Source organism: Aythya marila (genome assembly GCF_965140915.1).
Source record: "Aythya marila genome assembly, chromosome: 5".
NCBI classification, from domain to species: Eukaryota; Metazoa; Chordata; class Aves; order Anseriformes; family Anatidae; genus Aythya; species Aythya marila.
Genome location: NC_139046.1, coordinates 47,706,692 through 47,720,397, shown reverse-complemented (window position 1 = coordinate 47,720,397; position 13,706 = coordinate 47,706,692). Strand labels below are relative to the sequence as shown.

At 35.7% G+C, this 13,706-nt stretch overlaps 1 protein-coding gene across 3 annotated transcripts in view; it reads left to right on the top strand.

Moving 5' to 3' along the window:
• Positions 1-13,706, top strand: part of SHANK2 (SH3 and multiple ankyrin repeat domains 2) — a 348,938-nt gene that overhangs the window by 294,897 nt on the left and 40,335 nt on the right. For all 3 annotated transcript variants that reach the window (XM_082761588.1, XM_082761589.1, XM_082761590.1), the window contains 2 exons: positions 9,960-10,095; positions 12,893-12,973. In XM_082761588.1, the coding sequence (XP_082617714.1) occupies positions 9,960-10,095; positions 12,893-12,973 (217 nt within the window). The remainder of the gene's footprint in view (positions 1-9,959; positions 10,096-12,892; positions 12,974-13,706) is intronic.

The window sequence follows — 13,706 nt, the reverse complement described above, 5'->3', positions numbered from 1 at the left end:
TGCTATTTTTGGTACTCAGAGGTCAGCTGGCTATGTATCATAATTTATAAGCTATTATATCAGCTAGAAACAAACTAAAAGTAAGGTATCTGTTTTTGAAAAATACTCTGTTGCACTTTAAACTTAATTTTAATTTTACTGAATTCTCAATTAGAACATATTTTCAAAAAGCATGGACATTTGCACAAATAATACTTATCAGCTTATCTTCATGCAGTTTATTTTAAGAAAAACAGAAGCAAATGTAGCAGAAAGTGGACAAACTATCAGGTAGTAATGAAATTCAGGTATGCAAAATACATGCTGAAAATAATAAATACATGCTGAAAAGACCAGAAGAATAACAAATAAATAGAGTACCAACAAAGCTACAGCAAGGGGTCAGTGCTTGTCAAATCCAACTTCTGTGGTTATGTTAGGCCACCATCATTGTAAGGATCACTGCGAGCCAGATGGTTGAAATATTTGGCTTTGGCATGCTCCTGAGTTGTCAGGTCAGTGGGGAAGGAAGAGGGGAAAGTTTAATAAAAAAAAAAAAAATAAAAATAAAAAGGTGACATTTTAAATTGTGCCCAGATTCTCTTTTTAGCTATGGACCTCTAAATACTGTTTCCAAGTGCAAGCCTCCTCTCTGATAACCATTCTGGGTGTGAGGAAATTAAGAAGTGGTCAGAGACCTGTCCAGACAGAGACTGTGGACTTCTTTTGTTCATCTTGGATATTCCCAGGCCCTTAAATACTCAATGAATATAAGCCACATTCTTTTAAATAGGTTAAAATATCTAGGATAGGTCACAATCTCATACTGCCCTGTATCAGTATATAGCTATTAGGTGTATTATTTTTATGAAGATTCCTCAGCAATTGAAACCTTTTCAGGTTTGTGTAGGAGAGTGCCAAAGAGATGTGCAGAATTCACTTGATTTTTTCCTAAGAGTAGTTATCACGTGAAAAACTGCCACCTCTCACACCTGAAAGACATTGGACAAATTCATCCTATGTGTAATTTAATTGATTGCAGTACACTGCAGTTCAATCAGCTGCAATAAAGTTAATTGAACCTCTCCTAAGAAATGTGACTTAAGCCAAATGATTCAAAATAGTAACAGGTACTGATTAATGGAGACAATTATTTTTAATAGGACTGGGTCCAAGTAATTGAGCAATGTTTAAATGTTCTGTATAATGTAGTCTCATGAGGACAGCAGCTACTTACTTTCAACAGCTTTTGGTTCAAATATAGGTACTAAAAATGCAAAAATTTAGATTAAAATACTAGTTTTATGTGGCTCCATCTGTCAAACCATGGTATTGGTAAGAGAAACAGTACCCTTCAACTCTTCTGATTTTCTTACATTCATTTAGCTCTGACACTAAACATAGCCACTGAGTTCTGCACAGAAACAATACTGTTGCTTTCTGTTTCTTGGCAATGTTTTTAATGGGACAAAATAAGATGCTCTTGAGTAACCATTTTGATACATTTCCATTACTTAATTTTTCTGCTAAGGCTTAAGGAAGTAAGCTGGGGATAAGAGAAGTTCTATTAAAATACTCAGCTGTGTTTCCTTGTTGTGCTTTATTTGTTTGTATATATAAGTACATGGTCACAAGCAAAATTCTCAACTCTTCTGAAAAAAGGTCATTGTTAAAATTCTTGTTCAGCCAAGACAGGAAATTTCTTCCACTTGGTCTGCTTGCAGAATGCATGGAGAGTAGAGGGTTAATGGTTATTTAGGTTACTAGCAGTCCAAATAGGAGGAGAAAAAAAAATAAGAAGAATAATAATGAATATAAACTAGTCACATGTGGACCTAGGATGAGATCAGATGGCAGAGGTTTGGGGCCTAACAGGGGCAAGAAATTTGAGTAATTCCAAGATGGAGCTTGGTTAAATGTTGAGAAATAAATTTTGTGATGCTGTTGCCATGACAACAAAGGAGTCTGGAGTTAAGGATCTGAGATGCCTCCTCATTCCCATGCTTCTAGCAGAAATAGATGTTCCCAAGCACAGCTGAAGATTTGAAGAACTGGTACTACGCTAGAGTACAGTGAAGCGCAGGCTCAAGCTTTCCTCAGCAGCATGGCTCAGCAATCTCTAGGCAGAGCCCAGATTCCTGTGGCAGTTCAGGAGACAACACTTTTACCTGCTGCTCAGCCTATTGCAAGAAGGGTCTGGTGCCTGGCTGGAGCAGTCCTGAGGACCCAAGGTCTCACCAGGTGGATTGTGCTTCAGTCTGCTCCCCTTGCTGCAGGTGGGCACTGGGTGGCTCTCTTTACTGGGTGGCTGGACGCCTTCCCTTGCCATGGGAGCTGGAGGAGCAAAGTAATATTTCCCCGCTTCCATCCTAAGGGTGTGATGACAGGAAGAAGTATAAAACCTCAAGACATAGTATCTCCACAGGGTGTTTTCCTTCAGACATTTTATATCTTCTTTGTTTACCACAGTATTTGAGCTTATGCGAAGAAACTTTTACTGTGTTATTGCTACTAGCGGTTCTGATACTTTTCCTGTAATGTATATGAACTTTTTCTGCAAGGCTGTACTTCTCTGTGGTATGTTTTCTTTTAAGCAAACCCCATAGACTCACAGAATTGTTGGGGCTGGAAGTCACCTCTGGAGGTCACCTGGCCCAATTCTCTGCTCAAAGCAGGTTCGACTACGGCAGGTTGCCCAGGACCATGCCCAGCTGGGCTTTGAGTACATCCAAGGATGGAAACTACACAGACTTTCTGAGTAACCTGTTGGCCTATTCAACCACACTCGCATTAAAAAACATTTTTTCTTATGTTTCACTGGACTTTCCTATATTTCAGTTTGGGCCCATTGCTCTTGTCCTATTACGGAATACGACTAAGAACCTGGCTGTCTTCTTTACACCCTCCCTTGCTTTACAGCCATCAGTCCAGGGAAATATATAAGCAAGTGGGTTGTTATTAAAAATCTACTTATGCAGAATTTCAGCTATATTTCCACAAGCTTGTATTCTTGGCTCTGTAAAGGTGTTGTTGTTAGTGCCTTTTATGAGGCACTAAAAAAGGGTGCATAAAATCTCTGAAACATCTTTTGCACTAAATTAGATTAGAGAGGATATGATCAAAACCTGGCAACAATCAAAGAAGTCTGCGTTAGAGCTCAGAATGTCAGCTAATGTCCTTTTTGTATTAGGTATTTCTTAAGGATATTCCAGAGACTATTCCACACCAGTTTCAGGACTAGTTCAAATAAATTGACATGAACCTTTTTGACTTGCCTCTTCATTTGGGTCTCCAAATTTTACCAGCAAATTTATCCAGTCATTCCTTTCCTGTAATACTCAGGGAAAAGTATGTTGCCTACAGAAATTGTTAAAATTTCATGTCCTTTCAACATAGACAGTCTAACTGAGTGCTCTTCATGTATTTGGTGATGATGCAAGATTACAGTACAGAAAACAGAAGTAAGCACTGTTTAAAATATTAACCATTCAGCACAAATTTATAGTTTTCAGCCTGAAGCAAATAGACTTTTTTTGACACTGAATACACTTGTAGAGCGCAAATTCAGGACATGGTCTGAGTTTGGGCTAAATACTGCTTTGGCCCTTCACAAAGAGATTAAGACCAGCACAGCCATAAGCACCAAGAGCAGTTGCTGGCTTTCAGTAAATAAAACAGCCTTGTAACTGACTCCTAGGTTAGCACTGCAGATATAAATAACAAATGAATAACTTCCCAAAGACTGTCTAGGTCACTGTGTCTTTGTTCCACATTTTGATCTACAGAACAAGAATATTTCACAGATGGTAAATTCGTGCTGGTTTGTGACATGCTCAGACAGTGTCATGTGCACAACAGTGCACATGCAAAAGTATCATTTGAGCCTCCTGAATTACCTGTCTGCTGTTTATTTTGCTGGTACCAATTGTAATGGGCTTACCATATGTTAAATGTTTACAGAAGTGGTGGATTTTTAAAGATTGCATGGACTGGGGTATGTAGCTATGTATAACAGGGAGGATTGTTTGTTGTTTCTTTGTTTTTGTTTTGTTTTGTTTTGTTTTGTTCTGTTTTCCAAGTAGTTCAGTGGATGGGAAGAGCTTCTGAGAAGTTTATTTTGACAGAATGTGCATTTGCAACCGCAGGGTGAATTTATTCACCATTGCACCTGTGCAGCGGTCATTGTGAATGAAATTACAAGGTTTTGTCTCTTTACTTACTGGTGGAAATGACTGACTACATTTTCCACAATGTTTTGATAATGGAAAGATTAGGATGCTACATGATGTATTGAAGAAATTAGGATTTTTTTAATTATTATTAATAGAACAAAATCTGTATAGGTCTCTTTCTCTGGTAGTGTTTTTTTCTTTTGCACCTTCCTACGGGAAGGCTGCGCTGGTGAATATGTTCCAGCTCATACATCTGCTATCCTACCATGTGCAGGTTATTTTATTTTATTTTAATTTATTTTATTTTATTTATTTTCCAACCTTTTTCAAGGTTACGCATTTCAGAAAAAATGCTTTTATGCAGCTTGTACCAATATCCATAAAATCTACCCCAGCATCTCCCGGACATCTATGAACCATCCAGTGTTCTGTTCCAAAAAATCCATATTTTTAAATAACAGTATTCTACTTTCCTGCCCTAAATTTGCTCAGATAAGTTCACTAGATACATGTATTTACATAGCAAAGAGTCTGTTTACAATCAAATATTGGCCAAAAAAGGGAGCAGACACCCAACAGTAGCTCTTGTGTGGAATGAGTACTGTAAAGAATAATATGGTATTCCATTTTCTTTAAAACATGGAAGTGAACATTTTGGGAGGTACACGCCCGTGTGTGTGAAAGGTTAATCTTAAGAAAAATCCTGAACAGATTTCAGGGTAATCCTTTCTCTAATCTTGCTGCTTCTAAAGTAAATACAGCCTGCCCTGTGGGCAGTATAGTGATCAGTTAGAAACGTGTGAATGCAATTATATTTGAAACAAGTAGTTTACAATTTTCTATACCTCTTATCAGTTTCTGTCTGGCTACACTGACTTGCATGCACCTGTAGTGCTCTCTCTTACTGTTTCATATCTAAGCTCTTTGTTTCCTTTGAGATCACCTAGAATGTCTTTGTAAAGATGGACCAGGAGAGAAGATCCCTGTTTCCTCTCCTTTGTGCTGGGAGCTGTCGTCTCCCTTTAACTCCTGATTCTGTCTTTCTCCTTTGCTTCTGGCTTCATGCCATCAGTTCTGGTGCCCTTTTCAGCTTCAGTACATCTCTTGAAGTCACCCGTCAAATGACTTCCATTCAGACTCACTGTAAACCAATTTCTAGCATATCTTCATCCTTTTCAAAACTTCTTCCATTTCATAAACTATTGTCATTCCTAGTCCTGTGTGCTTCTGTCCGATGTTATCAGAATTATAAGATTGCCTCAACAGGAACATCTTTTTCTTTGTAAGGTTCAGAATAAATTTACTGATGTCATGGGTGTTCATATATTATCTTTTCTGTGGAGGGTGCTTTCATGTAGGGAATATTTCACACAGGAAAAATAATGATTACCAGATTGATATTTTGCCCTTGGAGACAACTTCATTATATATAATTAAATAAAATTTTATGATTCTTACTGTTTTTTGTGTGTTTATGTGTTAGATGTTGCTATGTAGAAATGCTCTGTAAGGTCAGGTCAGAGTGGCAGACGTGGATATTAAACATACTGAGATTTGTGATGGTCGGTGGTCTTTGTCCCTGATTTACTCTACGTTTTTGAATTACCACTTGAGAGAAAACCCAAGTTGGGGAGAGAACTCTTCATTGGTGGTGTTCCAAACTCTTCATGCAAGAGGAACATCATTGTTGATCCAAGTCTCTGTTTTGGAGCTTTAAGCAAGTGTGAACTCCAGATGTGAAGCACTTTGAATGCAAGCCCCAGAGCACTGCACTGTTGTGGGTTCTTCAAAAGGGTGCTGGAGGGAAAAGAAACCTGTCTGCTGTGGTGGCAGTAGTGGGGATTGGAGAGAAGACACGGCACACTGCTTTTAATCTTGGAGAACTGAATGTCTCATGTTCAAGTATATTGCATTACTATAGAAACCCATGAAATGGCAAGTGTGTGAATAACTGATTCCACCATCCAGTGGAAAGGAATGAAATTGCATAACTATGTGGAAGTGATGGCAAGTGTTATTTTCTGTCTTGTATGAAAATGCAGTGCCTTAAATGTATCCAGAAGTACCTGGATTAGCCAGCTGTGTGTACCTCTAATTACAGCTGGTCCACCTATATCTTCTCAAATACTGATCACCAGCATGAGCATCACTTTGCTTGCATTTCATCTGTGTTAACCATTGTAAGCTGTCAGCTAACTAGTAGTGGTGCATCACTTGGGGCAAAGGCTAGGTGGAAATCTCTCTCACCTGCTATTGCTGCCTGTTCAGCTTCATCTAATCTTTCTCACTGAGTGGTTCACACAAGGTTAAGTTACATGGGGCATCTGAAAACAGTGTTATAATTCGTGTGGCTAATAGTATTTCAGTACATTGAAATACAATGTACTCCACACAACTAGGAAATTATTTTGTCTGGAAAAAAATATCTGCTCTGATTTTTTATCATTTGTGTCTCCAGCTTGCTCTGAAGTCATAATTTTCCCATCCTGTAGCACTGTACTTGTCTTTAAAACTGATGTATATTGATTATACAAGGTGGAAAAGGTACTGAGGCATAGAAGTAAAAAATCATGATATTCATAGAAGTGTTCTTTTTTTTTTTTTTTTTTTTAACCACTGCAAGAATATTTCATACATATCCCGTGGGATATGTTCAGCTTGAGAGTTTCTTGGGCTTCTGGTTTAGGTTATTTTTTAAAGGCATAACATTTATGAGGTCATATTATTTCATTAATTATTTCTCAAATTCTCTCAAATTGCTCAAATTAACTTCCAGCCTACTGAACAGTTTTAACCATATGACAACAGAGTGTGAATTTCAAGAATATTATGTCCTGAGGCCTCCTTTACGAAGGATGGGGCAAAGATAGTTCTGTGGAGAGAGGGGAAAAAAAAAAAAAAAAAAAAAAAAGCTTTGCGGAAGAGGTGAAGGAAAATAATAACTTTAGGTTTGGCAATGAAAAATCACAGAGAATATGCTGAAAGATTGGGTTGAAGAAGAGGGAGAAATAGAAATCTGTGCCAGCAAACTAACTTTGCTAGTTTGTTTATGAAATATCCTTCTAAACACTTTGAAACCAGAAGCAAAAATATTTTTTGTTATATTTCAAAGACTATGATCACATTGAATAGCAAATACACATGCTATTATTAACTGAATTGGCACAGGTGAAATAGATACCTAAGTATTTTCTTGACTATAAAAATTTACTTTCCTCAGCTTGTTTACAAAACGTAGATGAGACAGAGTAGTCATCTTTCCACTTTCAAAGTTTGAAGGGGAAGCAGAGAGACAGTATCATCATATTATTCATACCTGAAAAAGTTTTGCTGAGTAACATCAGACTGAAACTATCAAACAATCATGCAAGAACTCTGGTGTGGTATGATTTAATGTCCATTTCTACAACCATTTAGCTGATATATAGAATACTGAGGAGGGTTAAAAGAAATAGAGAATCTGTGGCTGAAATCTGAGCTCTTTAAAAGCTTTTCACAATCCTGATTTTATCATAGTTTTTTTTAATCATGCTATAGTTTTACCCACTGAAGTGCTAAACATGGTGAAGATGTATTGTTCTGCTGATTTCATAGTTCTTTTCTTAACAAATACTTCTGTAAATTCTGAGTTAAGTAATCTTTAGATCTCCTATCAATATTTTATTTTTGTAATAGAAATCTTTTTGGTACCAGCTTTTGTAACTGTGCATTTTAAATAACTGTTATAAACAGTCGTTTAGAGGTTCTGTTTCTGATATAGTTTTTAAAAATGCCATATATATTTGCTCTTGCTCTAAATGTTAAATATCATTGCACATAATGATGCGAACAGATGGTATGCTGCATAAGCTGTTTATCATTTTACACATTTATCACTTTACATTAGTGAAGTGTACATGTTTGATTATTTTTTTTTAACTTTTGTTTTATTTGGAGGTCTATTTATTTTTTGGAAGCATTAGAGGATATATTCTAATCCTTACAGACTTTTGTCCTTAAATTTTAACTCCAGCAAAAATAGAGTTGATGCAAACTCTAGTTTTGAATTACATAAACTTTTTTTTCTGTGGAAAAGGATTACCTGGTTGAGGTTTTAATACTGGAAGGTCTTTCAGAAGCAAGTGGATAACTCTGTTTGCTAAAATGCATTAGACAAATTAAATGCAGATGCCATTGGTCTGGCTAAATACATGTAGATACCGTATCTTGGCATTAAGTAGCAGATGCTAAGAAGGTGTAAAATACAACAAAACATCAACAGTCCTATTCACATCAATACTTATTTATATCCTCCATCTGCAGAATAAGAGAACTTCATATTTGCCTGCTCAGCAGGTCTGGATGCTCAGCATGTGCTGCATCTATGTCATTTTATATGAAACTGAAAACAAAAAAATCTCAAAAGGCATCTCAGGCTTACAGACATAGTACACGAGTAGTGCTTTGAGACTTTTGACTGTAGCATTGCTTTGAAAATATGGTTTGCTAAGACATTATTTTGTCATAATGCTTCTTGTCTAATCTAAACACTGAAAAGGTCAAGATTTTCATGTATGAAAAAAAATATGATTTCTAGTTGGAAAGGGTTTTCTTTCGCTTGTTGTTCTGCTAAATAGCAACAACCTTTAATGAGAGATTTTGCTTTAAACTGTAAATTCTTTTGAGTGTGAGATGCCCAGCCTGTCAGAATAAATAGAGGAGGCTAAAACTGCTTACTTTGAAAATGACTGTTCATTTTGTAAGGCACTGAGTGATCTCAGTGAAATATAACTGAGTCAGTTGAATTTTGGATAAAGATCAAATTCCCAGCATGTATTCTGGCAACATCTCTTCAATGATTCTATTCCTTAATATCATTTATGTTCCAGTAACACATGCAGGATTTCAGTCTTATAATGCTGCTATCATTCAGATTTCAAATAACTCTAAGTGACTCCTTATAGATTGTGTAAACAAATTTTAAATATTACTTTTATGCATGCTTATTTACAGATTTTTACACCTATGCTTTCTTTTACGTCTAAGAAGAAATATTATAGAGCAGAAATCTTGCTGTAGTAGTAAGAGTTACCTGGAGAGTATATATTTTAAAGTTGAATGTTGAATGTGGTTTAAAGTTTAATTGGCATGACCATAATAGATGGTAAGTGTTTCATATGGTTAACTCATCTTTCTCCAGGAAAATTATTTTGGACTGCTATGGCCCTGTTGCCTTTGCTTCCTAGATATCAGATCCTTCCAGAAACTCACAGAAGGAAAACACTGGAAAATGAGGAAAAAAGTGCATCAAATAAAAGAATGCCTCTTGAATCTGAGAGTTCATTTCAGGAGTGAAAATCTAACTTCTTGGATGATCTAAAGGGAAAAACTTCTAAATATATCATTGGTTAAATTAGAGAGAAAAATGCATATAAAACATTTGTGCATAATGCCATGGTAAATAATGACTATTATTTAAGAAAATATTTTAGTGTGTGAAATGCAGAGTTGTAGCACACTAATAGTTGCAAATAAAATATGTAAAGGAAAAGGTTTGTTTAAATTCTTTGTGTTTTTTGTGTTTTGTTTTGGTTTTGTTTTTATTTTTGTTGATTTGTTTAACTGGTAATTATAGGCAAATTAATTTCATATTTCATGAAGAGTTAGCTTTTCTTCTACTGTTATATTGTCTATATAATTTTTATTTTTATTAAAAGATAGTAATTAGAAATTCTGTATCTTCCTGTTCTTTCTACCTTCTGGGTTTAAAAATTGAAACAGATTTTTTTTCAGCATTTTGATCTAAAAGAACATTTTCTGTCTTTGCAGGTTAACAATGAGAATGTAGTGAAAGTTGGCCACAGGCAGGTGGTGAACATGATTCGACAAGGGGGCAATCATCTAGTTCTAAAGGTTGTCACAGTAACCAGGAATCTTGATCCAGATGACACAGCTAGAAAGAAAGGTACATTTTTCTCTTTTCCTAATGGAGTCCTTCCAGTCTTGCTCCATAGAAAATAGGGTAGGAACAAGAAATGCTGATTTATAAATTTCCCTTTTTAAATTTGAAATAGTCTTCTGCTATTTAATTTAGAGTACTTTAAATCTGATGACATACACGTTACTACATGACAAGAAGGATAGTGTTCCATTGTCATGCTTGACGTGAAATTTCTATCTTTGTGGATCTTTATGCTACGTTGTTTGAAGATGTTGTAATCAAACTTCTTGATGTGAGTGTCTTGCAGTAATGATGTAGAAAATCCACAAAGATCAGATTTGTATTTATTAATAAATTCAATACATACTTGAGGTTAATTTGAAGTTACTGAGAACTTACAATTTGGCAAAACATTTTATAAGGGAACTTTATGAGCATAGGAAAAGCAAGTAATATATTTTGACTAAATTTCTGATAGAAAAACTGTACACTACAGTGGTCAAATCATTCTAGGTGAATACAAAGTGGAAGGATAGTTCCAGTCAGGGAGAATCCCCTCCTCCTTCTATAAGTTGAAAACATTCAAGTTCTATTTGTGCCATTTTACAGCTAACAAGAAAGCAGCTGATCCAGGAGAGGTTAGTACAGTATCATGTGCTGCAAAGACTTTGGGAAATAATTGTCTGAGTACAAACAGGGAAAGTTTTTTTTTCCCCAGTTTAAAAGCCTATTTTTTTCCTATATTAACTTTAATGGAGATTATGGGATAACCTATAAAGTAAGATTGGGCTATGCTCATAAGAATTGCAATGTTCTATACCCCCCACGAAAACCTCATCCACCCCCACTTCACCAAAAAAAAAACAGCAAAATTTCACAAAAAAAAAAAAAAAAAAAAAGTAAGAGAGAGAGGGAAAAAAAAAAAAAAAAAAAGACCCCTCCAAAAAAATATTTGACACTATTTCCTTCACCTTAGGTGCTCCTGAATCTGCTCAGGTAAAAGCTGCTCTGGGAAGTTATTAGGCCTCATAATTATCATTAATCAGAAAAGATTGCTGCTAGTAACTAGTGTTCAATTCAGAAGCATCACATTTTTGAAGACTCCTGTTCCTCCCACCAGTTTCTTGAATTGTCACTCACAGCCACCTGGCTTTTCAACACAAGAGCAGACTGGGATCTGGCACCAGAGGGCTCCCTCTTTGTCCAGGCGTAAGACTTTCCTTCTAAACTGTGTATGTCCTTGACATCTCCTTCTTAAAAACAAAGCAAAACAAACAAACAAAACCACTTATAGCACCTTGGGGGGGAAAAAATATATATATAAATTAAAATAAAATAAATCATGTCCAAACCCGGTTTTACATAAATTTTAGCTTAATAGAATTACCATTAGCACATTCTAAATAAACATTTCACTTCTGCCTTTTGATGTGTCATACTGGCCTTACATAAAACTACTGCATAAAACTACTGTTGTATACAACAGAAAGGGAAGAATAAGTTGTTTCTATAAAAACACACCCCAGTTCTTTGCCATCTTTCCAGAGCTTTCTATTGGTCACATGTCATTTGCCAAAATGCCAAAAACATTCACCTTTCCATCTTGACCCTTTTTGATGCAAGTTTCTTACTTCTTTTGATGCAAGCCTTTCTTCTCACCTGAAAAATGCCGTTTTAAGTTGGGAATTGTATGGAAGGATTTGCTTGCCATCAGTCTCCTTCATGGTGGTGGCAGCTTTAGCCTCAATTAAGAATCCAGTATTTTATGCCTCAAAAATTTGCTGTCACTTCTCTTGTTGGGCAAGAGCAGAGCCGAGACTGGAGTTTATATTTGCAATACTTGAGCAGTAGATACCACATACGTGACATTAAACCTGAGCTATATTTTTTAGTTTTCGAGCCTCTCTGAAAAGATGAAAGAGTTTAACAAGGGAAAGATGAAACTGACATAGTGGATATAGCTGATACAGAAAGGCAGCTATACTTCCCTCCATTACTCTTTCTTTCTGCTTTGCCACCTGTTGTCAGAATGGTGTAGCATCATGTACGTTATTGACCAAAACACATCAGAATCCTTAATTTTTCCTGGTGTCCCAGCACCATTTCTACTTGCTGGAAACCTCCTGCTTTTCTGCCAACATTACCATAATCTTTTCTGATGTTAGTCTCCTTTCTGACCTCTGGAGTGGATTATTGTAATATATTCTTTGGTTTGGATACATTTGAAGCTATCATAAAACATCGGTTATCAGGATACTAAAATAGATGCTTGTTCTGTGCTAACTGATTGACTTGATATTTTAAGATCTACTTTGTCTTACTTATTCTGAGAATCACCTGTTTTCCCTAGTCTCACTGTGACTATAGAGATAAATTTGAATCTTCTTTCTTGTATTTCTCAGATTTAACAGTTTCTTCAAAGATGAAATTAATCTGGCAGAGGTTGGCTGGTCTCCAGGAGATTTTTAGCTATGTACATTTCTTAGAAGGAGGGGCACAACTGCTGTGAGGCACTTTCTCTAACAAGCCTTTTTCCTGCTGAAAAATAGAAGGGCAGAGTTATTTAGCTTTAACTGTTTCTATGTATCCTGTTATATAAAAGCTTGCTGATGTGTCAAACAACCTACGCTAAAAGTAGAAACAGTACAGAAATTCAGTACCTGAAAAGCATCTCAGGGTTTTTCCTCTGCATGTACGTATTTAATATTACCTTATTTAATGTGGCATATTCTTTTAAATAAATCTGAAATTGTGTATGTGAATATAGTGGTTAAGAGATGTATATTTACTTATACTGTATATCCTTCTCTTTAATGCAAAGCCCCACCACCGCCTAAGCGAGCTCCAACCACTGCACTGACCTTGCGGTCTAAGTCAATGACCTCAGAGCTTGAAGAGCTTGGTAAGAAAGTGTTTTTTGACAAGCATGCTGGGATAATAGAAATTTAAATATATATATATGTTGCGTTCAATTGATTTAAAAGAACTGCACTGTGTACAGTATATAGAGCAGAAAGGGTTTTAAGAATGCTGCATCTTTGGAGATTTAAATATGCATGATTTGCATGAATAATTTTTTAAAAACTTGTGCCTTTACTGCTATGCAAGAGAATGTTGATACATTTTTATGCATCATCAAAGTTTGGCACATTTACTAAAAAGTAATGCCGTATCATATTTTGTTAGCTTTGCTTTCTAAATTTTCAGTTCATCTAATATTGTTTTATTTTAAATTTCTGTGGCCTCTCATTAGTGGATAAAGGTAAGCTGCCAGAAGCTGTTGTTAAAAAAGCTGACAGTGTTAAAGCAGCTTCAACTTCAACCTGTTTTCATTAGCCTCTGATCTGAAAAACTGTATATAATGATGTCACTTTGACTTTTGTGCATGATATGAGATTAATTCTCCTCACTATTGGTAATAAAAGTATTGAGCATTCAGTCTTTTATTTGCTTTGCTAATTCTAAGAAATGTGATTGTAGATTCCTTTACTTGAACATCCACATTCTAAATGTGCATAATTCTTTGGGAATTTTTTTTTTTTTATTTTATGAAAGTGAGGAAAGTAACAGTTCTTTTTTTTTTTTCTTTCTTTCTTTTTTCTTTTTTTTTCCTCCCTGATTTTTATCTGTTAGGT